This window comes from Macaca mulatta, chromosome 16 (genome assembly GCF_049350105.2).
Source record: "Macaca mulatta isolate MMU2019108-1 chromosome 16, T2T-MMU8v2.0, whole genome shotgun sequence".
Classification (NCBI taxonomy): Eukaryota; Metazoa; Chordata; class Mammalia; order Primates; family Cercopithecidae; genus Macaca; species Macaca mulatta.
In genome coordinates, this window is record NC_133421.1 from 11,429,596 (window position 1) to 11,452,181 (window position 22,586).

Below are 22,586 nucleotides of genomic sequence, written 5' to 3' on the forward strand. Positions count from 1 at the left end.
GAAGCCCAAAACGCATCCGGACCCTGCTTCTCACCCTGCAGACTCCAGGCCTGGATGAGAGGCTGGGAGGGCCTGCAAGGCTGTCTTTCTCCCTTTTACCCCACATTCACCACCACAGAACAGGACAAATAAAACTTGAGCTTTAGGTATTTTGAATATTTCTAGAAGTCGTTTTTTTTTGTTTGTTTGTTTTGTTTTTTAAGAAATTTACTAATGTCTTCAGCTACTATAACTACTATGAGCTTCTTTCTCGGGGTAACAGCTCAGAGGTGAGTCCACTTCACATGCCAGGGTCGGATTCACACGGACGTCCAGGACAATGCTGACAGGCCTAGCCCACGAGGCCACCCCCAGGCCACAGCACCTGCCCACTCCCTAGGACAGATTCACTTGCAGCAGCCACTTGGCCACGGCCTAGCACCAGGCGGCTCTCCCCCAGGCCCCATGTCGCCCAGGAGTCCTGCTGGGCTGGAAACTCACGCTTTGGTTGAACATGTCTGTTTCATGCCGCAGCTGCGTGTACTGGCACAGGTGCTGCCGGATCATCTCTACCCTCTCCACCTCCAGCCGCTCTAGCTCCTGCCGAGAAAGTAAAGGCCGGAGAACTCTGAGCACGTCCCTTCCACTTGGAGGTCCTCCCACCAAGACGACAAAACGCAAGTCACTGGCAGTGGACATCCCGCCCCATCTGACTCTCTGGGGTCTGATGAAGAGCGTGTCCCATTATCTCGGGTGAAGGTGAAGCTGATGACAGCAGCAGCTGCTGTTTTACTTCCTGAAAAGCCTGCTCTGCCAGGCACCGAGCTGACGGCTTTCCGTGCGTTCCTTAACTGTCCTCGTTACAATTTTAAGAGATCGTTTCTGTTATGATCCCCATTCTCCAAGCAAGGGAACTAACACCTAGAGAGGCAACAACACGGCTCACCCAAAGCGACATGGAATGATGGGGGAGACAGGATTTAAACCAGAGTCCATCGGGCTGTTACTCATGGCACCGCACCCACGCAGCCCGAGCCCCGCTGCCCTGGTGGGGTGCAGCAAGGGGACACATGTGGGAGCTCCATGCCACACATTCCTGGGACCTTGTCCCGGGGCCTCTGCTGAGCAGCCTCCCTTCCTCTGCCCACACCTAGTGCTGCGGCCGCAGTAGAGACCAGGCCAGGGAGGCAGACGGGGCTGCACGTGGCGCAGCTTTTGTCAAAGGGGAGAGGGGAAGGGGTTTGTCCTCTGGTTTCTAGATGGTTTTGTGTCTTTGGAATCTAGGGGATCAGGCTGTTATTCTGCATCCAACTAGGTCACTGCCCAGGTGATTAACCAGAAAAGGGGGGTAAAGCAGGGGGCTTAATTAGGAGATTAACCAGGAGGAAAACTAGGCCACTGTCCCTGGTGGAGGCCTGTAATCTGCTCTGGTGGGCTGACACCTGGGGAAGGCAGCTGGTGAGTCCTGTGCTGGATCGACAGGGGTGGCTTTAGGCAGTGAGATGATCCGATGAGCACCTGGCATGATGCCTCCTGTCCCATCTGGCCCAAGCACCAGCCACACTTCGCTGTCCACTCAGGCAGGTGCTGATCGATAAGGAGATGCTGCTCCTTTACAAGAAACACTCAGGAAAGCATCATCGGCCCTGCCGCCTGTTGTTCACCCTTGGTCAGAGGCCTCCCCCCACCCCCCGTGTAGCGCCAACCTCACCCATCCATCCACTTTGCAAGGATCTCCTATCAAGGACCTGCATCTCGTGTGTGTGCGTGTGTGTGGGGGGGTCCTCTCTTCCTATAGCTTGGCTATTTTTCCTAAAGAGGCCATTGTCCACTTAGTTGAGGAGAATTCTCAGTTGACCCTGACCTCTCAGGGGACAGCCCAAGAAGGATGTAGCCATATCCAACCCAACCCTGCCCACGTCCACACAGCTAGGAAGCGCTGGAGCAGAGATCTGAATCCACATAAGCTGGCTCAGATTGAGGTTTTGACCCCAACACTGAAGTAGGTTTGATGACCATCTCTAGGGTCACTCCACCCCATCACCCCCGTGCCCGCTAACAACCACCAGGGGCTGCTCTGCGTCAGCCTCTACCATCATGTCCACACATCCCTGACCACTTACCAATGTGGTGGTCACCATCTCTTCAAACCACTTGGACTGGGCCTGGTTGTAGAGGTCCACACAGCGCATGAGGTCATCTCCTGGAAAAAAAGACCATAGTCACCATCACGATGCATCCTGTCCCCACCATGACTCTGTGCCCCACTGCCAAGCCTTCTCCTCCCACTAGGGTCACGGTGGCCACTGGAAAGTTGGAAAGGGATGGCAGTAGGAGTAGGAAGAAGAAAGCAGAGCCAGGGAAGGTAGGGGGCAACCCACCCCCATGAGAAACCAGCTCAGGTAGCCCCCTGAAGCCTGACCCCAGATACCAAGGATTCAGGATGGTGGTTCTCACTCGTGTGTGTGTGTGTGTGTGTGTGTGTAGGGTATTCCTAGGACCCCCGATCCTATCATGAGCCCAAGAAATGCTTCCCCCCTCTCTAAAGATGGCAGTTTTATTTTACACTGGAGAATCCAGATTGGTTAAAACATGTCACACACAATTTGGTACTAAGAAGAATTAAGGAAGATAAATTTGCAGATCACGTGTGTGTGTGTGTGCACGCGCGCGCATGAACACACTGCAAGATGTCCTTCTGACGCACTAAAGAACGCATCTGTAGTCCCAGTCTAAAACACGCACCGAAGCAGCACACACCAGCTTCAGGAGAGTGGCTACCTTGGGAAACAGAGAGAGGCCGAGTGGGCAGGAATCAGCGCCTCCCATCGCATTTTATGTCATCGCAGAAAGATCTGAGGCAAAACGTAACTATCCAATATTGATGACTACTCTATTACTTTCTGTTATCACATGTATGTCTGGAACATTTTGTAATTAGAAAGGAAACGCACTGTGGAGTAATTGCAAACATTACTAAGTGTATCAGCACCTTGGAGGCTTGCTACACAAATCACCGTCTGTGGGACAGTGGCACTTGTATCCCCCGGGGTCGGCTAGAAATTCAGAAACCCAGGACAGATCCGAGACCCACTGAATCAGAGACTGCGTGTTTATGAGAAGCTCTGGTAATGCGTGTGCACACGGCAGGCGCAGCAGCACAGCCCTCGTGCACAGCTTTGTCTCACCGTAGCTTCCTGATCTGCTCAGGGCTCCAACAAGAGGAAGGCATCATGGTCTTCACTCAAGATGGAAAATGCTCATGATGAACCCCAGGGTGAAGTAATTTTCTCTAGTAATTCTAGAAGCAGAATGCTAGAGTGGAACTTGGGAATCTGAGTAGAGTTCAAGTTACTCCTGTAGCATCATCCTTGTGGCTCATAGTACTCTGATAGGAAAGCCAAAGAGAATAGGCAAGGTTATGTCTCCATACCCAAGGCCAAGCTGCGAACCACACCACTAGCTGTGCCGCACGCCAGGGGCAAGTGTGCCTTGAGTAACAGAGCCCACACCGAGGCATTTATTCATTTTGTTCTTGGTCCAAGGCCAGTGACTGGACCCTTGATCCCAAGGGGCACTGACCCAGAGAGAAGAAAGTGGATACCGCACCATAAAATGTATCTTTTTTTTTTTTTTTTTGAGACGGAGTCTGGCTGTGTCACCCAGGCTGGAGTGCAGTGGTGCAATCTCAGCTCACTGCAACCTCCACCTCCTGGGTTCAAGTGATTTGTCTGCCTCAGTCTCCTGAGTAGCTGGTACTATAGGCGTGCACCACCACCCCTGGCTAGTTTCTGTATTTTTAGTAGAGACGGGGTTTTACCATATCGGCTAGGCTAGTCTCGAACTCCTGACCTTGTGATCTGCCCGCCTCGGCCTCCCAAATGCAAATGCATTTCCACCAAGAGCTCCTGCCTGGCCGAGGAGGAGGGCGGCGTGCTGCTCTGTACACTGTGAAACTCCCTGAGCCCTGTGTGTCAATCCTGATTTTGAGAAAATGCTTCAAGAACTTCCACAGCATCGGGAAACAGAGTAGGTGAAGGGGGCTGTGCCTTCTCTCTATGGTAGCCCAAGAGCTTGAAAGTGGACCTTTATGAACAGCATTGGTTAAGACCATGGATTGTGGGACAAGAATGCCTTTGTTGTCACCCCAGTTCAACTACTTAGTAACTGTGTAATCGTAGACAAGTCAGTTAACCTGCCCTTGCCTCCGTGTCTTCATCTGTAAAACGGAGATAACGACTGTACCTTTACCAAGTTGTTACGAGGAATAAATATGTCAACATATGTAAAGCACTTAGAGATGGGCGTAGAGAGCCAAATATTAATATGGGCTATGGTGGTGATGAAGATGAAGATGATGATCATGATCCCTGAGGATCTGACGTCCTTCCTTCTAGAAGCCTTGGAAAAGATCAGGAGGAGGGAGGAAAGGAACAGAAGGAAAGAACAGGTGGCAGTTCCTAAGCAACAGGCTGTTCAGAAAAATGGTGACAAGCAGGGTCTCTGGAATGAGAGGAGACTGAATTTTGGCTTCACCACTCCACCACTGTGGAGCCCATGGAAGATTCTCACTTTCTCTGCCGTCAGTCTTCTCAGTTGTAAAGGGTATAAATATACCTCCCTGCAGGGGGACTGTACTGATCAAAAGAGACAATGCTCTAAAGCATGGAGGCTGGCCACAGCGATCGCTTAGAAGAGGTGGCATTTTTCAGAGTGAGGTCTAAGGACTGTCACTTTCACCACAAAATGATTCCGAACTACAGGAATGAGATACCGTATTATCTGATGATAATGCAATAAAACTATGTAAAAAAAAAAAATATATATATATATATAGCAAGATTAGAAAACAACAACAAAGCCCTTGCTTGTAAACATGTAAAGATTTTCTTTGAAACAATTCTTGGCTCAGAGATTAAATGAAAACCCAAATAGCAAAACACATTGAAAACATCAGAAATAAAAACACCACAAATAAGAAACTATGGAATATGGTTAGACCACCAGTGTAAGGAAAAAGAAATGTCTGGTGGGTTAAATATTTCACTGTTTTCTTTTGTTTTTTTTTGAGATGGAGTCTTGCTCTGTGGCCCAGGCTGGAGTGCAGTGCTGTGATCTCGGCTCACTGCAACCTCTGCCTCCTGGGTTCAAGCGATACTCCTGCCTTGGCCTCCCAAGTTGCTGGAATTACAGGCACACACCACCACACCCAGCTAAGTTTTGTATTTTTAGTAGACACAAGGTTTCACTATGATGGCCAGGCTGGTCTCAAACTCCTGACCTCGTGATCTGCCCACCTGGGACTCCTTAAGTGCTGGTATTACAGGCATGAGCCACTGCGGCCAGCCTTCACTGTTTTAAAAACAAAAACAAAAACACCTGAAACAAAAAAAAAAGTAAGAAAAACCCCTCTAGGTGATTAAAAAGAAAAGATCTAAGTCAGCTCTGAAATCTAGGCTTCTTATGGGAAATATCACTGTACAGAAAAATGGCAAGAAAAAATAGACAAACAACAACAACAAAAAAATTACAAAGAACAAAACTAAAAGACAAATGACAATCTAGGAAAAATATCTGCAATTAAAATGACAAACGGGCCATGTGCTGTGGCTCACGCCTGTAATCCCAGCACTTTGGGGGGCCGAGGCAGGTGGATCACGAGGTCAGGAAATCAAGACCATCCTGGCTAACACAGTGAAAACCTGTCTCTAATAAAAATACGAAACAATCAGCCGGGCATGGTGGCGGGCACCTGTAGTCCCAGCTACTTGGGAGGCTGAGGCAGGAGAATGGCGTGAACCCGGGAGGCGGAGCTTGCAGTGAGCCGAGATTGCGCCACTGGGTGAAACTCTGTCTCAAAAAAAAAAAAAAAAAAAAAAAAAAGACAAATGGTTCATCTCCCTGATAGATAAAGAATCTATGGTCAATGGGGAAAGGATATAAAGGATATAAGTTAGTCAGTTCACAGAAAGTACAAAATGATTTATATATACATTTTACATACTCAACCGGGGTTATGGAGAAAAGCAAATTAAAAACAAAATATCATTTTCCTCTCTCACTAACGATTTCAAATCTTGGTGACACACAATGTTGATAAGCATTTAGAGAACAGGCATTATTCATAGATGCTGTTGATGGGTGCTCTCTCTGGAAAGCAATTTGGAAATATCCATCAAGATGAATAATACCCTTTGACTCAGCATCTATATTCTCTCTATATGCAGATCTGGTCTTAGGCACACACAAAGATGCAGGTACAAATAACAACAGCTGCACTGGCTGGCAAGCACTCTGAAACAGTCTGAGAGTCCTAAACCTCAATTAAGGGAAGGATGAAATAAATTTGGGTACAACCATACAATTGGACACTGGCCAGCCATTAAAAAGTTTGATATGCATGAATGGAAGGGCAAAAAGATTTATAGAAATGAAAGAGAGGTATTTCCAAGAAGTTCAGAAGACAGACTGTATCATCAAATTTATATAAATTTAAATATTTAAAAATCAAAACACTAGGAAGAGATGGTGATTATTTCTGTGAATAGCATTTTATATTCTTGTCTGCTGCTTAAAATATTTTGCCATGTACCAATACTGTTTTTGCAATATCATTTTTTTTGAGGTGGAGTCTCTCTCTGTCACCCAGGCCGGCATGCAATGGTGTGATCATAGCTCACTGCAGCCTTAACCTCCCGGGTTCAAGCCATCCTCCACCTTAGCCTCCGGAGTGGCTGAGACTACAAGCATGCACCACCATGCCTAGGTAATGGTTTCAATTTTTTTTTTTTGTACAGATGAGGTATGAGGTACTATGTTGCCCAGGCTGGTCTCGAACTCCTGGGCTCAACTGATCCTCTTGCCTCTGCTTCTCAAATTGCTGGGATTACAGGTGTTAGTCACTGCACCTGGCCTACAATTTATCTTTTTAATAACTTAATAATTTAAACAGATCTCTTCCCCTTATGTGCCCCCCTTCTCTCTACCAATAAATATATTGTGCCTTCTATTTATGGATCCAGTAATTTACTATTGTGCACTATAAGATCTGTATAAAAAATGTTATCCTTCTATTACATTATTTTTTTATTTACCTATTTCTATCCTACCTTATGTAAGGTGAATGCTTTCTTCTATAATGAAGGATTGTAACAGGTTCACCAGAAATTGAGGTGAATAGTGTTAGACCAAACTCTAACACTATGGGACACATTCTCATTCCAGAGGTAACATGTGTGTCCTCTCGTGCAGTAAAACGTGGCTTCCTAGTTACTGAGGTTTTCACTGGTTTCTACCAGGCCTTCTCTTCCTCTGTGTATTAGCTAACTTTTACCACTAGGTGGAAGCAGAAACCAATTCATTGGGAGACTCCTTCCAGGAGACTGAAATCTGGTTATTTCTTTAAACAAATTGTCAGCCTCTGTTCCCAGGGCAGGAGCCCATCCCCATAGGTGAACCTTGAGAGCATTGCTTCCTGGGGAGGTGGGCAGCTTGGGTGGGCTGTGCGCTTCTGTGGGCTCTGAACAGGGACAGGGCCCTGAGCTGTCAGCGCGTGAAGGAGTTTGTCCACCTCCTGGTCAGAGATCTGGGGCTTGGGCAAAAAAAAAAAAAAAATAAATAAGTAAAAAAAATTAAAAAGCCATGATCAGGGAGAGAGTGAGAAGTCCAGCCTCTACCACGTCCCAGAACTAGCCCGGCCTGTCTCCTTCCTCTGATGCCCAAAGTCTCTTCCTTTGAGATCTCTGGGTGTGGGTCAGAGAGGAGAGAAGAGGGCGTACCTCCTGGGAAACAAGGGAAGTCATTTCCCCACTGCAGTCTTGCAAAGGAGAGATGCACCCTCCCTGGTCACCCCATCTCCTAGCCCCATGCCCTCTCCTTCTGGGCGCACTGAGCAGGCCGGGAGGGTGCCCGGCACTCACCAGCCTGTGTGGACTTCCTCCGCGCCTTCTTGATGTCCTCCTCTGTCTTGTTGCTCAGCTTGATCTCCAGCTGCTGGGTCTTCATCTCCAGGTCTCTCTGCCGCTCTGTGAGGGCTTTCCGGGCCTGGGATCCAAGGACACAGAGAAGTTGCTCGTAAAGCTTGGAGCCAGTGGGCCTCCTGGGCCACGCAGCCTAGCTTCCCTTTAGAGCCCTTTTATCCCTTGTTTGTGTGGATGATGCCACAGTGGCCCAGAGAGGCCCAGCAGCCAGAGTGGCGCCACCCAGCTAGGTAGAGGCTACACCCTAGCCCTTTTCATCCTTGCCTCTTCCAGTGACATTGGGGCTTAGCCTACATCAATCTCTCAAATCACGTTTGTTTCCCCTGATGGAGCCTGTATACAGACTGGGGACCTAGGCAGTCCTAAAATCACATCCCCTGTGCCTGGAAGGGACCACAAAGGCCACCTGTGTCACCCCCCTGCAGTACTTCATAGGATGTAGCACCAGCCCTCCCGTTCCGGAGCTGGACACGCCTTGACCCTCTCATTCCCCTCACTCTACTGCCTTTCCTCCAGGCCACCACTGGCATCTCTGTGGCCCTTGGGTGGCGGCAGCTGACTGGGTCCAGGGTGTCCCAGTATTTTGAGCCCCCTTCTCCTCTCTAAGGCACCGGGGCTAGGAATCAGTCTCTGGGGCACACTGTCTTCCCTCTAAGGCTGAACATCAGCTCCCTGGAGGCGAGACCACCCAGGACTCTGCATCGTCCCTGAGCAGGAAGGAGAGCAGAAACCGGATGACTGAGTCAGGAGGACTCTGCTCAGTGAGGCTTAAACATGGGCCCCCACGTGAACCAGCACCAGCATTGCCAGTCTCGAGGTTTAATTGGTCGCCTACAGTCCCTCGACCACCCACTGCTGCTGCAGCCTCTCCTCACACCCCTGGCCCTCTGGGTGGTCATTCAAGCATTCGAGCATTTGAGCACCACGGGGAGGCAGCTCCATCTGCCCTTGGATGGGTGGAGTGCTCAGGTATGGGCACGAGGTTTGGACATCCCCCTATTCCCCTACCTGGGGACAAAGACTCCGCCTTGGCATATGGCGCCACTGCTGGCTTCCCAGTCCCCCCCACCTTCCAGGCAGCCCCTGACGCGCCTGCCCCTGACGCGCCTGCCCCGGCCCAGCGTCCTGGGCTTCTCACCTTCTCCACCGAGGCATAGCGGCTGGCGAGCTGCTTGCGAAGGTCGGCAATGTGGTGGTCGCACTTTTTCATGTCTTTCTTGAAGTTCTCACGGAAGTTCATCAGGGGCTTCTCCACCTCGCTGTGAAGCTGTTGGGAGAGTGGAGAAGCACACTCAGGACCCAGGGTGTCAGCTGTAAGCCAGTGCAGGCAGGAGGGGTGGGAAGGGCGCCCCCATTTCCCCAGGCAGGTGAGGATGAGTCTGGGGCAGCGACCTGGCAGGAAGGTGAGAGACACGCCCTGACACGTGGCTGCCTATCAGGTCTCAGTTTATGCAGGTCACCTTAGCTCAGGAGGCCCCAGCACACGTCTATAGGATAACTGGTTAGCAACTAGCGCCTTCTGATTTCCCCGTCTGTTAACTCCTTTCTTCTGGCTTCTGCAGCTTTTACATTTTAGTTTTAGAATTTTTTACTGCCTATATTTATGGTTTATAATATGCTGTTTTGAAATATGTATACATTGTGGAATGGCTAAATCAAGTTAATAATCAATGGGCCGGGCATGGTGGCTCATGCCTGTAATCCCAGCACTTTGGGAGGTCGAGGCAGGTGGATCACCTGAGGTCAGGAGTTCGAGACCAGCCTGGCCAACATGGTAAAACCCCATCTCTACTAAATATACAAAAAATAAAGTAAAATAAAATAATTATCTGGGCATGGTGGTGGGCACCTGTAATCCCAGCTACTTGGGAGGCTGAGGCAGGAGAATCACTTGAACCTGGGAGGTTGCAGGGAGCCGAGATCGTGCTGTTGCACTCCAGCCTGGGTGACAGAGTAAGACACGGTCTCAAAATAATAATAAAATAATAATAATGACCTCACACACTTATTTTATCCCACAGCTTCCTGCACGGCTTTGTTCTTGTGTCTGTCTCCCTTATTTTCCAAATTGAGAGCCTTCTGGGGACAGAAACCACATCAGCGTCTGTGTCTCCAAGCACTTAGCACAGTGACTGGGGTATGCAGCTCCAGTAGAGAACAGTCGAATGAATGCCATTCAATTAGAGGTCTCAGGTCAGTCCTGTTTATCCAACATCTACTCCACGGCAGGTGCCGAGAATACAAAGATGAGCTAGACAGGCTCCAAACCTCGAGGAACTGATGGTGGGAACTCCTCAAGGCCCGCTGGAAACACAGTGGCAACTCTTCCACACTGCGTTCATGGAGTCATTCTCAGCTTGCTGGGCTGCCTGGGGCACAGGCACACAGGTTCCCACCAAAGGGAACCGCCCTGTATCCCAGGGGCCAGAGTAAAGGGTTTATGCTGCCAGAAGAGCTGGGTGACATCAGGGTTTTAAGCTTTTTTCTTCTCTTTTATTCCTTCCCTCTTTCCCGCCCCACCCCCCTTTAAAAGAACTTCTTAAAATTTGTTATTTTTGGTTGTGAGCGTAACATTTATTTCATAAGAAAACAGATCAACGGGACCTGCTGCGGTCAAAGCCAGGTGGCACCCTAGCCCTGTGCATCCCTCCCACCCCACTGCCTGGAATCAGGCAACTCTCTTCAACCTATGCCCACTCCACCACCACCAATCCACCTCCACCTGTCTCAGAGGTGTCTCTAGGGGGCGCAGCTCAACTTCCCTGGACAGATGATATCCCAACGAGGGTTCTGTGACTTCTCTCCTCCCCCTCCTTGCCAGGTTTTTGGCTGTACAATATCCTTTTCTCTGGAGACCGACAGGACGTAGGTGTCCTTATTCTAAGTAACTGACTTACACGGGGCTGGGAGCGCCAAGCGGGCAGGGGCCTCATCTAGCTTGACCACAGCTGTGCCCAGTGTCTGACCTGGGCTGGTGCAGGGTGGGCGCCCCTTCTGTATTTGTAGAGAGAATGACAAACTCTTCAGAGCCCAATCCCCTGGGTGACAAGACGACAGCTTTGTCGCTGGATGGCCTTCAAAGACTCACAGAGAACTGGCCATCCAAACACCTCTCTCCTCCTCGTGTTAGTTGTAAATATGTCCTACTATTTTTTTGAGCCCCTGGAACCTTCCTTGCATAGGAAAACATCCCCATCTGGTGGCAGTTTGCAGGATGTTACAAACATCTTGAGAGCTTATGAGAATAAATAAACCCCCTTCCCATGTACATAGGTTTGGCATTTGCTGAGTAGGAAGAGCTGTACGACTCCGGGAATCTGGGAGAGTCAGCTCAGCCTGCTGACTCAGAAACTCTGGGGTCTCTAAGGACGTGGAAAGCAAGTGATTTTCAGACTTTAGTATGTCCAGGAATGACCAGGAAGAGTTTTCAACATTAAGGTTTCCTGGACCCCAGCCCCAGGTTCTGTGGTCTGGGGAAAAGCCCATGGACCTGCCAATATACCAAGAAGCTTTTCCCAAATTCAAATGACATTGTGGAAACGCGACGCTGCTATCACAAGTGATTTGATTCCATAGATGAGGATGCCCAGAATCTCCATCTCTCTACAGACATCAAGTTTTTTTTTTTTTTTTTTTTTTTTGAGACGGAGTGTCGCTCTGTCACCCAGGCTGGAGGGCAATGGCGCAATCTCGGCTCACTGCAAGCTCCGCCTCCCAGATTCAAGCAGTTCTCCTGCCTCAGGCTCCCGAGTAGCTGGGATTACAGGCACCCGCCACCATGCCCGACTAATTTTTTTTTTTTTGCATTTTTAGTAGAGATGGGGTTTCGCCGTCGTAGCCAGGGTGGTCTTGCTCTCCTGACCTCGTGATCCGCCCGCCTCGGCCTCCCAAAGTGCTGGGATTACAGGCATGAGCCACTGCGCCCGGCCGATATTAAGTCCTTTTTAAAGACATAATTTTTTTCCCTTTAAAATGGTTAGGCTGGTATCTTTAGTACTCATTCTTAACTCTTAAGCATCTCTGTTGAACCAGGAGTCAGAAGTCCTTCCTGGAAGGATGTCCTTGCAGACAGGCCGGCCTGTCATGGGCCCATCAGTTTTTCTTTCCAACACTCTCGCTCTCTCTGCTTCCTTTTCATCTCACACATCAGAAGAGAATAAGAGAAATTCCAAGTTGGTAGGAATTTCAGACACTGTCTAGTCTGATATTTGTCAGACGGTGTGCGGCCGAGAGTTATGAAATCGATTTAATGGGCCGGGACCAGCTTTTTTGGTGAGAACAGACCAGACTTGAACAGAAAATACATTTTAAGTAGGAGGATAAATACTGTTTCATCAAACATTTGTTTCAGCTGCAGATGTGTGTCAATGTCTTGTGTGCAGATACCGGAGTGGATACCTACAGATGGGTTCCGAACACCCATGTAAAATGCATCATTGCTAAGACACTGTCAAATAAGTGTAAAGAGACTGATGTGGTCTGAATTCTCTTCATTTTGTATGTGAAGAAATAAAACCCCAGGCAAGTTAAGTGACTTGCCCAAGGTCACAGAGCCTAGTTAGTGACAGCACTGAGATACAACTTATGTCTCCTCACTCCTGTCCCCTAAATCTTCTGATGGAACGCACAGCCTCTACTGCATGAGATTTTCTACCAGCAGAAGGAATTCTGCTATTCTCCCTTTTTCAGTAGGAGCCAGGTGTAACTTCCTTTGTATACAGCACTCTGATTTCTTTAGTAACCTGTTGCTGTTAGCAATGGCTTGAGCTAGTGGACCAGAAAAACCAGAAAAATTGCTGTAACAAAATTGCATTTCTTTTTTTTTTTTTCTTTTTTGAGACGGAGTCTCTCTCTGTCGTCCAGGCTGGAGTGCAGTGGCCGGATCTCAGCTCACTGCAAGCTCCGCCTCCCGGGTTTACGCCATTCTCCTGCCTCAGCCTCCCGAGTAGCTGGGAGTAGAGGCGCCCGCCACCTCGCCCGGCTAGTCTTTTGTATGTTTTAGTAGAGACGGGGTTTCACGGGGTTAGCCAGGATGGTCTCGATCTCCTGACCTCGTGATCCGCCCGTCACGGCCTCCCGAAGTGCTGGGATTACAGGCTTGAGCCAGCGCGCCCGGCCTGCATTTCTTAAAGAGCTTTTACCCCTGACACGGAGCATTCGGAGCAAAATTTCAGTAAGTCTTTTGGAGCAGACGTTAAAAAGGATCTTCAGCATATGGAGCTATATTATTCATGGCAGTCAAATAAACCCTTGGAGGCACTTTCTTCTCAAGGAATCTCCGTAAAACCACTAGGCTGCTGCGATGATCGCCTGAGGCCACCAACACTGACCGACAGGCTGGAAGCAGCTGAGAGCTTCTTGTAGCAAAGTCTGTTTTGCATGACGGGTCTTCATGAGCTTCCCGTCGGCTGAAGGGTGAGGTCCTCCCTGTGTCCTGAACACTAACTTAAAAATGCTCTGAGCATTTGGTTGTCCGGGGCCAGTCTGCACCAGCCCATTGGCAACCCCTGGAAGGGCAGACGTTCAGGAAGACGATGTGTTTTCAATGCCATTGGTCTGCCAAAGAGGGGGTGTTGCTGGAAGAAAAGCTCTGGGGACCAAGTCTCTCATTTGCTCAGTCCTCTCCTTTGCTTGCTCTGTGACTGAGCCCACCTGGCTGTGTGACCATGGGCTGTGATCTCACCCCACCTCTTCTCACTGTGAAATGGGGATGCCATCTCGCACGGTGGTTGACGGCAATGAGTTAAATCCTGCACACAGCCATCCACACCGCTTACGTCACCACTACCCCGTCGGAGAGGGTTTTACCACCTGTTGAGTACTCTAAACAATCAAGAATCAGGGGTCCTGCTGATGGGGAGTAAATGCCACCAAGATTCCCGGGCACCCAGCAGGTGACCTTTCCAAAGCTCACAGCTCTGGCTCCCAGCCCCACCCCATCACAATGGCAGCCCGCCCAGGCATCTTGCCAGTCAATGGAAGTTTCCACCACAGCAGAGAATGGAGCTGCTGGGGGCTCTGACAGGAGAAGGGAGGCCTTGGGGGGAAAGCTACTCATGATCTGCCGCTGAAAAATAACTTGCTGTTTTGGATGCCACGCAGGAAAAAGACCCTTTCATGGAGTTCCCTTCTCTGCCAGGACTTGAGTAGCCATTTTCTTGTGAAGCGCTTGGAGTAGTGAGGTTAGTTAGCGTGCCTTCACTAGCTGGGAATTGTCACTCACATCTGGGTATCAACTCAATCTTGGGGCACACTAAGCCACGGGGAGCTGTAGCAGCTCTGTTCCCTCTTCCCACCCAGCTCCTTAGAAAGTCCTCTCACGTGTCTCAGTCATCTGAGTCACTCATTCTGCCTTCTGCGTGCCGATTACCATCCTGGGGTACGTCATATGGGATCCCAAAGCAGGGAACTGCAATTGCAGTGGGAATGGCACGAGGAAAGAGACACGACCAGTGAGTGCTGAACGTGGAAGCCCCAGGAAGCAGCAACCATCTCTGAGGGATGCTACCTTCAAATGATCAAGGATGCGTTTAAAGAAGGGAGACTCAGAGTTTAGGCAGTTTACCCTGCTGTGTCCGACTAGTGATGATGAGAGGGCAGAGGGATGAGAAAGGAGGCCAGGGTCACTGGGATGGTGCACTCTGAGAGGTCCCTCTTTTTTTTTTTTTTTTTTTTTTTGAGACAGAGTCTCACTTTGTCACCACGCTGGAGTGCAGTGGCATGAACTTGGCTCACTGCAACTTCCGCCTCCAGGGTTCAAGAGATTCTCCTGCCTCAGCCTCCCAAGTAGCTGGGACTACAGGCGTGCGTCACAAAGCCCAGCTGACTTTTGTATTTTTTTTTTTTTTAGTAGAGATGGGGTTTCACCACGTTGGCCAGGATGGTCTCAGTCTCTTGACCTTGTGATCCACCCGCCCTGGCCTCCCAAAGTGCTAGGATTACCGGCGTGAGTCACCACACCCGGCCCCTCTTTCTTTAAGAGGCAAGACTGTTAATGGGTAGCCCCACCAGTCACGCACACTTTAGAGTGGATTATTTCACTGAGATATTTAGTTTATTTTTCATCTAAAAATTAGCTGAGAGTCAGGGAGAAAACCTGGAGACATGTGCCAGGAAGTGGGGAGCGGAGAGTCACTTGGAAACATGAAGAAATCTTGAGAGAAAGGAGACCTGAAAAGACTGGGGGTGGAGCGGAGATAGTCAGAGGGCTCCGTTCACTCATGACTCAATAAGAAAATATTTATTAAGCATCTACTATGTGCAAGGCACCATCCTGAGCCCTGAGGATAGGAATAGGACAGCAATACCCTGCGCTTGAGTCCTGGCGCTAGTATCTTCAGAACTAAATGAAAGAGGGACCCTTACAGCCAGGTGTGGTGGCTCACGCCTGTAATCCCAGCATTCTGGGAGGCCGAGGAGGGTGGATCACGAGGTCAGGAGTTCAAGACCAGCCTGGCTAACATGGTAAAACCCCATCTCTACTAAAAATACAAAAAATTAGCCAGGCGTGGTGGTGGGCACCTGTAGTCCTAGCTACTCGGGAGGCTGAGGCAGGAGAACCTAGGAGGCAGAGGTTGCAGTGAGCTGAGATCGTGCCATTGCACTCCAGCCTCGGTGACAGAGTGAGACTGAGGAGAGGAGAGGGGAGGGGAGAGGAGAGGGGAGGGGAGAGGAGAGGGGAGGAGAGGGGAGGGGAGAGGAGAGGGGAGGGGAGGGGAGGGGGAGAGGAAAGGAGGGGAGGGGGAGAGGAAAGGAGGGAAGGCAGGGAGGGAAGCAGGGCGGGAAGGAAGGGAGGGAGGGATGAGGGAGGGATGAGGGAGGGATGAAAGAAGGAAGGAAAGGAGGAAGGAGAGGAGGAAGGAAAGGAGGAAGGAAAGGAAGAAGGAAGAAAGGAAGGAACGAAAGAAGGAAGGGAAAGAGGGAGGGAGGAAGGAAGGAGAGAAGGAAGGGACGGAAGGAAGGAGGAAGGAAGGGAGGAAGGGAGGGAGGAAGGGAGGAAGGAAGGGAGGAAGGGAGGAAGGAAGGGAGGAAGGGAGGAAGGAAGGGAGGAAGGAAGGGAGGAAGGGAGGAAGGGAGGAAGGAAGGGAGGAAGGAAGGAAGGAAGGAAGGAAGGAAGGACTCTTTACTTGTTCTGAAATTTTGCAACCACCACAAATTAAAAAAAAAAGAAATTCTCCCTTTGACATAACCTAGTATTTCCTGACACTAGGAAGAGACAGGATATGCTACACCATCCCTCTGAAAGCCAGGCAAAAAGAAAGCAGGGCTTCATCACTCAGGGGCTGCCCTGAGAAACTGGGGGGTGTGCTAAGGCCTGCTCCCAATGGCTCCCAAGAGCCGAATGTTAAATTTTCAGGAATTCTGTTTGCTGGTTGTTAAACACAGCCATTATCAAAAGGAAATGATATAAACTTATAACTGAATTAATTATATTAAAAACAAAGGCAATAGGCCAGGTATAGTGGCTCATGTCTGTGATTCCAGCATTTTGGGGGTTAGAGGCAGGAAGACTGCTTGAAGCCAGGAGTTCGAGACCAGCCTGGGGAAAACAGTGAGATACCATCTCTACAAAGAAATAAACAATCACCCAGGCGTGGCTGCATGCACCTGTTGTCCCAGCTACTTGGGAGGCTGAGGTGGGAGGATCGTTTGAGCCCACGAAGCTGAGGCTGCAGTGAGCTATGATCATGTCACTGTACTCCAGCCTGGGCAACAGAGTGAGACCTTGTCTTTTTAAAAATAACAAAAAATAAAAAACCAAGGCAATAAATACCCAGCACTTACCACCTCCTAACTACACTTTACTATTTTCCATGCTCCTGGTGGATATTGATGGTCGTTTGTGCTACTGTATCCGTATAAAAGCACCACTTCATGGTGAGCCACTGGGCATCTCTTCCCAACTCCGTATTCCGTGACTTCATGTGGATACTTTGAAATTTACACCAGGGAAAATGGCAAACAGGGCCAACTGGAGAGACCGTTGTTAACTATTTTTCAGTCCCCCAGTGTGTAAGACCAAAGGAGAGCAGCTGCACGGAGGGGTTACCTTGGCAGAGAACTTGAGGTGAACTTCTGCTTCGTCCGCCAGGCTCTTCTTCACCTGGGCCCACGCCTCGCCCAAGGAACTGCAACAAAAAGACCATGAGACTCAGGTCAGAAGCCAAAGCCCTTCCTGAAGTGGGACGGTGGGGCTCCACCCCAGGTCTCGGGGAGGTATATGACAGCTGAGAATGTGGATGTGGATGAGGCAGAGGCTGGGCAGAAACCAGACACGAGCATCACGTTTCAACTCACAGGGTCGGATGAGCCACCAAGGTCCAAGTGAGCTCACCTTACCTCTGCAAGCTAAGGAAACAGACTGTGGCACACAGCCGAGTGGTGGGGGGATTCCTAGAAATCCAGAGGCTCTCAAGGACCCAGGAAGGTACAGGAAGCAGGTATGGGGACATTCCAAAGCCTCAGTTGCAGTGAAGGCCTTGACCCCTGGGCCGTCACTGTCCCCAGAGCTTTCACATCACCCCTCCCTGGTTTGCCGATGAGGGATGCAAGCATCTGCTAATCAATCAAGGAAGGAAACAGATTCTATTCCAGGGACAAGCTCTTTTAGTTTGTTTGTTTGTTCCTTGAGACAGAGTCTTGCCCTGTCACCTAGGTAGGAGTGCAATGGCGCGATCTTGGCTCACTGCAACCTCTGCCTCCTGGGTTCAAACGATTCTCCTGCCTCAGCCTCCCGAGTAGCTGGGATTACAGGAGTGCGCCACCATGTCTGGCTAATTTTTGTATTTTTAGTAGAGACAGGGTTTTGCCATGTTGGCCAGGCTGGTCTTGAACTCCTCAGGTGAGCCTCGGCCTCCCAAAGTGCTGGGATTACAGGCATGAACCACCGTGCCCAGCCAGAGAAGCTCTTTTCAAACAGAAGGTACCATGCAGCCCTGCTTATGGAAAAAACCCCAGCTGCCTGGCTCCCAGAAGGGGCAAAGATGGACTGTGTGGGTCTAGTGACCTAGATGCAGCCACAGGGCAGAGAAGGCTCCCATTGCCATCCTCGGAAGCAGGGTCTCCTCTAGCACTGCTTCTCTAGCTGTGAGCCCTGATGTGGCCCACAGCTTACTAGAGAAGGGCCAAGTCCTCTTAGCGGCATCACGTCTCCACTCCAAGGAGGGGCTTCATGTAGAAGAAATCGCCTGAAGTCCCTAAGACTTGCCAATGCAGGCCCCAGGCTACATTCTCTATGATTTGGAGCTCTTTAACCCCATGACCCTTCCAAATGATACCCCTGCTTTCTTGCTCCCAGCCTCTTCAACACAGCCAGTAAATCCAGGCTGAATGTTCTGTTGACTTAATATCATCCAAAAGCCACTCCCCCCCAGAGAATTCATTAAAGTCGAGTGGCAAAAGCTGATTAAAAGACAGCATGTGGTGAGGCTTCTGGGTCTAGAGCAGAGCAGCCAGTAGCAAAGAATTGCCCAGCAGAGCACAGCAGATCCCTCTGATGACTGGCCAGGCCTGTGTGTGGGTGGTGCTGGCTCAGGCCGAGGTGGGTGTTTATGGGAAATGACTGCCTGATTTTATCTAGGAGTCCAGCAGCAAAGAAAGGTCCCCTCAGTGATCCTGGCAGGGGAAGCCACCAGAGAAGCGTTGGAGTATGAAACGGGGCAATCCAAGCTGTTGACAATTGTCTCTGCCTGAAGGGCCTGAGCTCCAGGAAGCTGTGCTGGGGTACTCCACACCCTCTGGGTGGCTTGGGTGCCCCACCTGATTCAACAGGTGGGTAGGAGGTCCAGAGGTGGCGGGAGCAGTCCTGGCAGTTACACAGATCAGCGGAGCAGAACACAGAGTTATACAGCTAGGGCCGATTGACTGCAGCAAAGAGGTTAAGGTGTTTCCATGGGGGAAAACAGATGATCTTTTTAACAAATGGTGCAGAGACAACTGTACATCCATAGGAGGAAAAGGAATCTTGGCCCTACCTCACGCCATACACACAAATTATCTCAAGATGCCTCCTAGCTCTAGGGTGAAAGCCAACACTATTCGAAGCATATGGAGGCTGTCCTGGGAGGAGTGGGAATTGGATTAAAGGGAGGTGCGAGGGGTTTGCCCCTGCAGCTGAGCCACCCACAGCAGCCAGCAGGAGGTACGAACAAGAGTCACAGAGTCAAAAAGGCCCTGGGCAGTGCCCAGGCTTTGTATGAGCACATGTGTCTTTCCACAGAGCTGTCAGTCTACTGTCAGCAGAGCACATGGCAGGTAAATGGCCCAGGGACAGCCATGGTGGCCTGAGAATGTCATCTCTGGGCAACTGGGAGGCAAGGAAGAACCATGGTTTTCCACCAACACAACGTTCTCAGCTCTACCTCCAGGCCACACCCTGCTAAGTGGGAGGACATCTCTCCAGACATTCAGATGGGCCCCTCTGAGCCAGTGCATCCTTGGTGAATGCCTCCCTGCTCTCCAATATTCCAGACTCTCTGGAGTCATGTCACCATTTATTAAAATGCTACTTACAAATTCATTCGAAAAGAGATTTTTCATCTAATAAACAGTTAATGAAAAACAAAACAAAATCTGAGATGCACCTCTGTTCCAACATATAGTTTGAGGCACGCCAAGTCAAAATGCATGTTGTTTTCATGATCGCCCACTAGGAAAACCAAAATCCCATTTCCTTTCCACACAGGAGAGAAAAACTAAAGGCAGAACAAACAGCCGAATTCCGCTTATTTACCAATGTGTACATGTCCTGTGAAATCTAATTTGGACAGAAGTTGAATTGCAAAAGCCACTCCAGCCTTCCTGAGAAGCATCTTCCTTGACTGCTCCAAATTTCTAGACTCCTGCTTTGCTTTGAAAGTCTTCAAGGAGATGGGGTTAAATGTCCAAAGCTGTGTGTAAATGTAAATCAGTGTCGTTGCACGCTGTATGTAGGGGGCTCATGTGTTCATGCTCCAGTGCCTGCTACAGGACTGTGTGCATGGGGCTGCTATGTGGGCATGCAGGGTGAGAAGTAATGTGTACATCTATGGAGCAGTGGCCCTGATGCATGTATGTGAGTTTGTGCTGTGTTTGTCTCTGTTTGTCCGTGCATGTGTGTACAGTATGTCAGCGTGGGCCTGACTCACGGAGCTGGACTGCTCGGGTGAGGAGCATATGCTGTGCGTGTTGGCCAGGACACAGTGTCCTTGGCAGCAGCCCAGGCCGGAGAGGTGGAAGCCGGAAGACTCCGGAGCAGCACAGTGGTTGCAGGGCACGGGGATACTTAGGAAAGCCCCTTCCCAGGCAGCAAGAGCTGCTCCTCTATGTGCCGCCTTCCTGCCCCATCTCAGGCCCCGTGCATGGAGCAGGAGGAGGCCAGGAATGAACTAACCTCATTTACATCTGTGGAAGGGACGCTGGTCTTGCTGGGCTGCCCTGTGGTCTGTGGCTGGCGGGGAGGGTGAGAACCATTCCAAGGAGGCTGCCTGGCTGCACATCCAACCCATGTGGAGGGCTTAATCAAAGCCACATTTGGGCTGGCAAAATCTCAGTCCCCTGAAGGATTTCAAGCCATGAAGGCAGATTTGGACTGGTTGAACATCACGGCTCGCTGACAACCACAGCCGTCCCACAATAGAACGTCTTCCTTCCTCGGGGGTTCACTCCCCCTTGGAGGAGGAATTCAAACACAGACCAGCACCAGAAGGAGGTTGGAAGAGAGAGGACCTCTAAGGACCTTTTCAGCTCTAACCTCCTGAGAGTCTTTGTGTTTTTACTGAGGTCAAATTCATATAACATAAAATTAACCGTTTAAAAGTGAACAATTCAGGCGCATTGAGGACAAGACCGAATCAAATGCCCATTTTGTGAGTGCAACTACCACCTCTATCTAGTTCCAAAACATTTTTGTCATGCTAGTATGGACTAAAGGTTTATGTCCTGCCAAAAGTCTTAGGTTAAAACCCTAACCCACAATGTGGCTGCATTTGGCAATGGGGCCTCTAAGGAAGTAATTAAGGTTAAATGAGGTCATAAGGGTGCAGTCCTGATCTGATAGGATTAGTGTCCTTATAAAAATAGACATTGGCCAGGCGCGGTGGCTCACACTGCAATTCCAGCACTTTGGGAGGCCGAAGCTGGTGCACTGCCTGAGGTCAGGAGTTCTAGACCAGCCTGACCAACATGGTGGAACCCCGTCTCTACTAAAGATACAAAAAATTAGCCAGGTATCGTGGCACATGCCTGTGGTCCCAGCTACTTGGGAGGTGGAGGTTGCAGTGAGCTGATATCAGGCTACTCCAGCCTGGGCAACAGAGCAAGACTCTGTCTCAAAAAAAAAAAAAAAAAAAAAATAGACATCACAGAGCTCTCTCTGAGTACACACCAAGGAAAGGCTGCATGAACACATAATAAGAAGGCTGCCATCTGCAACCCAGTGGGAGAGTCCTCACCAGGCACCAACCCTGCTGGCACCTTGATCTTGGACTTCCCAGCCTCCAGAGCCATGAGAAAATAAATTCTGTAGTTTCAGCCCCTCAGTCTGGGACATCTTGTTGTGGCAGCCCAACCAGATGAACACATACCCCAAAAGGAAACCCGGTAGCCCCTAAGCAGTCACAACCCATTCCCCTCCTCCTTCAGACCCTCGCAAGCAAATGACAATCCACTTTCTGTTTCCATGGGTTTGCCTGTTCTGGACATTTTACATAAATGGAATCATACACTATGAGACCTTTTGTGCCCGGCTCCTGTAACTTAGCAGAATGATTTCGAGGCTCATCCACACACTAGCATGTATTAGTGTTCCATTCCTTTTCATGGGGAAATAATATTCCATCGTCTATCCGTGGATATCCATTGTGCATACACCACCATTTGTTTATCCTCTCATCGCTGGGTGGAACGTGGGTTGTTTTCACCTTTTGGCTGTTATGAATATTGCTGCTCTGTACATGTGTATAGATGTATTAGTTTGAGTGCCTGTACTCAATTCTTTTGGGTATAAACCTAGGAATGGAATTGCTGGGTCATATGGTAATTCTATGCTTAGCTTTTTGAGGAACAATCAGATTGTTTTCCACAGTGGTTGCACCATATTCCATTTCCCCCAGGGGTGCATGAGGGCTGAGACTTTTTTACCCACTAGGAATCCTTCTGTGGCTGGGAGGGTTGGGTTAAGCCTCTCCCAGCCCAGGTCCCACTCAACGGTCACAGCATTAGTGGGAAGGGAGCCTGTGCCTCAAGCCCACAGGAGAGAGCTCCAGACAAAGGGGCCAGGTACAACACCCTCTCATACCTCTCATACCCAGCTTCCTTCCAGCCTGTCCCTAGAGAAAGGGGAGCTCGAGTGGGCATCTAGAAGCTACTGCTCAGCTAGCAGGGGTCAGACCAGAGGGGATTCTGACATACTGCAACATCTGGAACATGGCCCTTGGTCACTAAAGAGAAGACAATGTGGAAGTGTCTTTTTTTTTTTTTTTTTTTTTTTTGAGACAGAGCCTTGCTCTGTCGCCCAGGTTGGAATGCAGTGGCGCGATCTCGGCTCACTGCAAGCTCCACCTCCCCGGTTCACGCCATTCTCCTGCCTCAGCCTCCCAAGTAGCTGGGACTACAGGCACCCGCCACCACACCCGGCTAATTCTTGTATTT

The 22,586-nt window shown here is 49.8% G+C and overlaps 1 protein-coding gene across 11 annotated transcripts in view; it reads right to left on the reverse strand.

Moving 5' to 3' along the window:
- The window catches only part of GAS7 (growth arrest specific 7), a 289,491-nt gene that overhangs the window by 6,910 nt on the left and 259,995 nt on the right, over positions 1-22,586 (reverse strand). For all 11 annotated transcript variants that reach the window (XM_028836013.2, XM_028836014.2, XM_028836015.2 and 8 more), the window contains 5 exons: positions 17,008-17,086; positions 9,097-9,225; positions 7,899-8,022; positions 2,103-2,182; positions 481-579 (listed from right to left, as the gene is read on the reverse strand). In XM_028836013.2, coding sequence (XP_028691846.1) covers positions 481-579; positions 2,103-2,182; positions 7,899-8,022; positions 9,097-9,225; positions 17,008-17,086 — 511 coding nt within the window. The remainder of the gene's footprint in view (positions 1-480; positions 580-2,102; positions 2,183-7,898; positions 8,023-9,096; positions 9,226-17,007; positions 17,087-22,586) is intronic.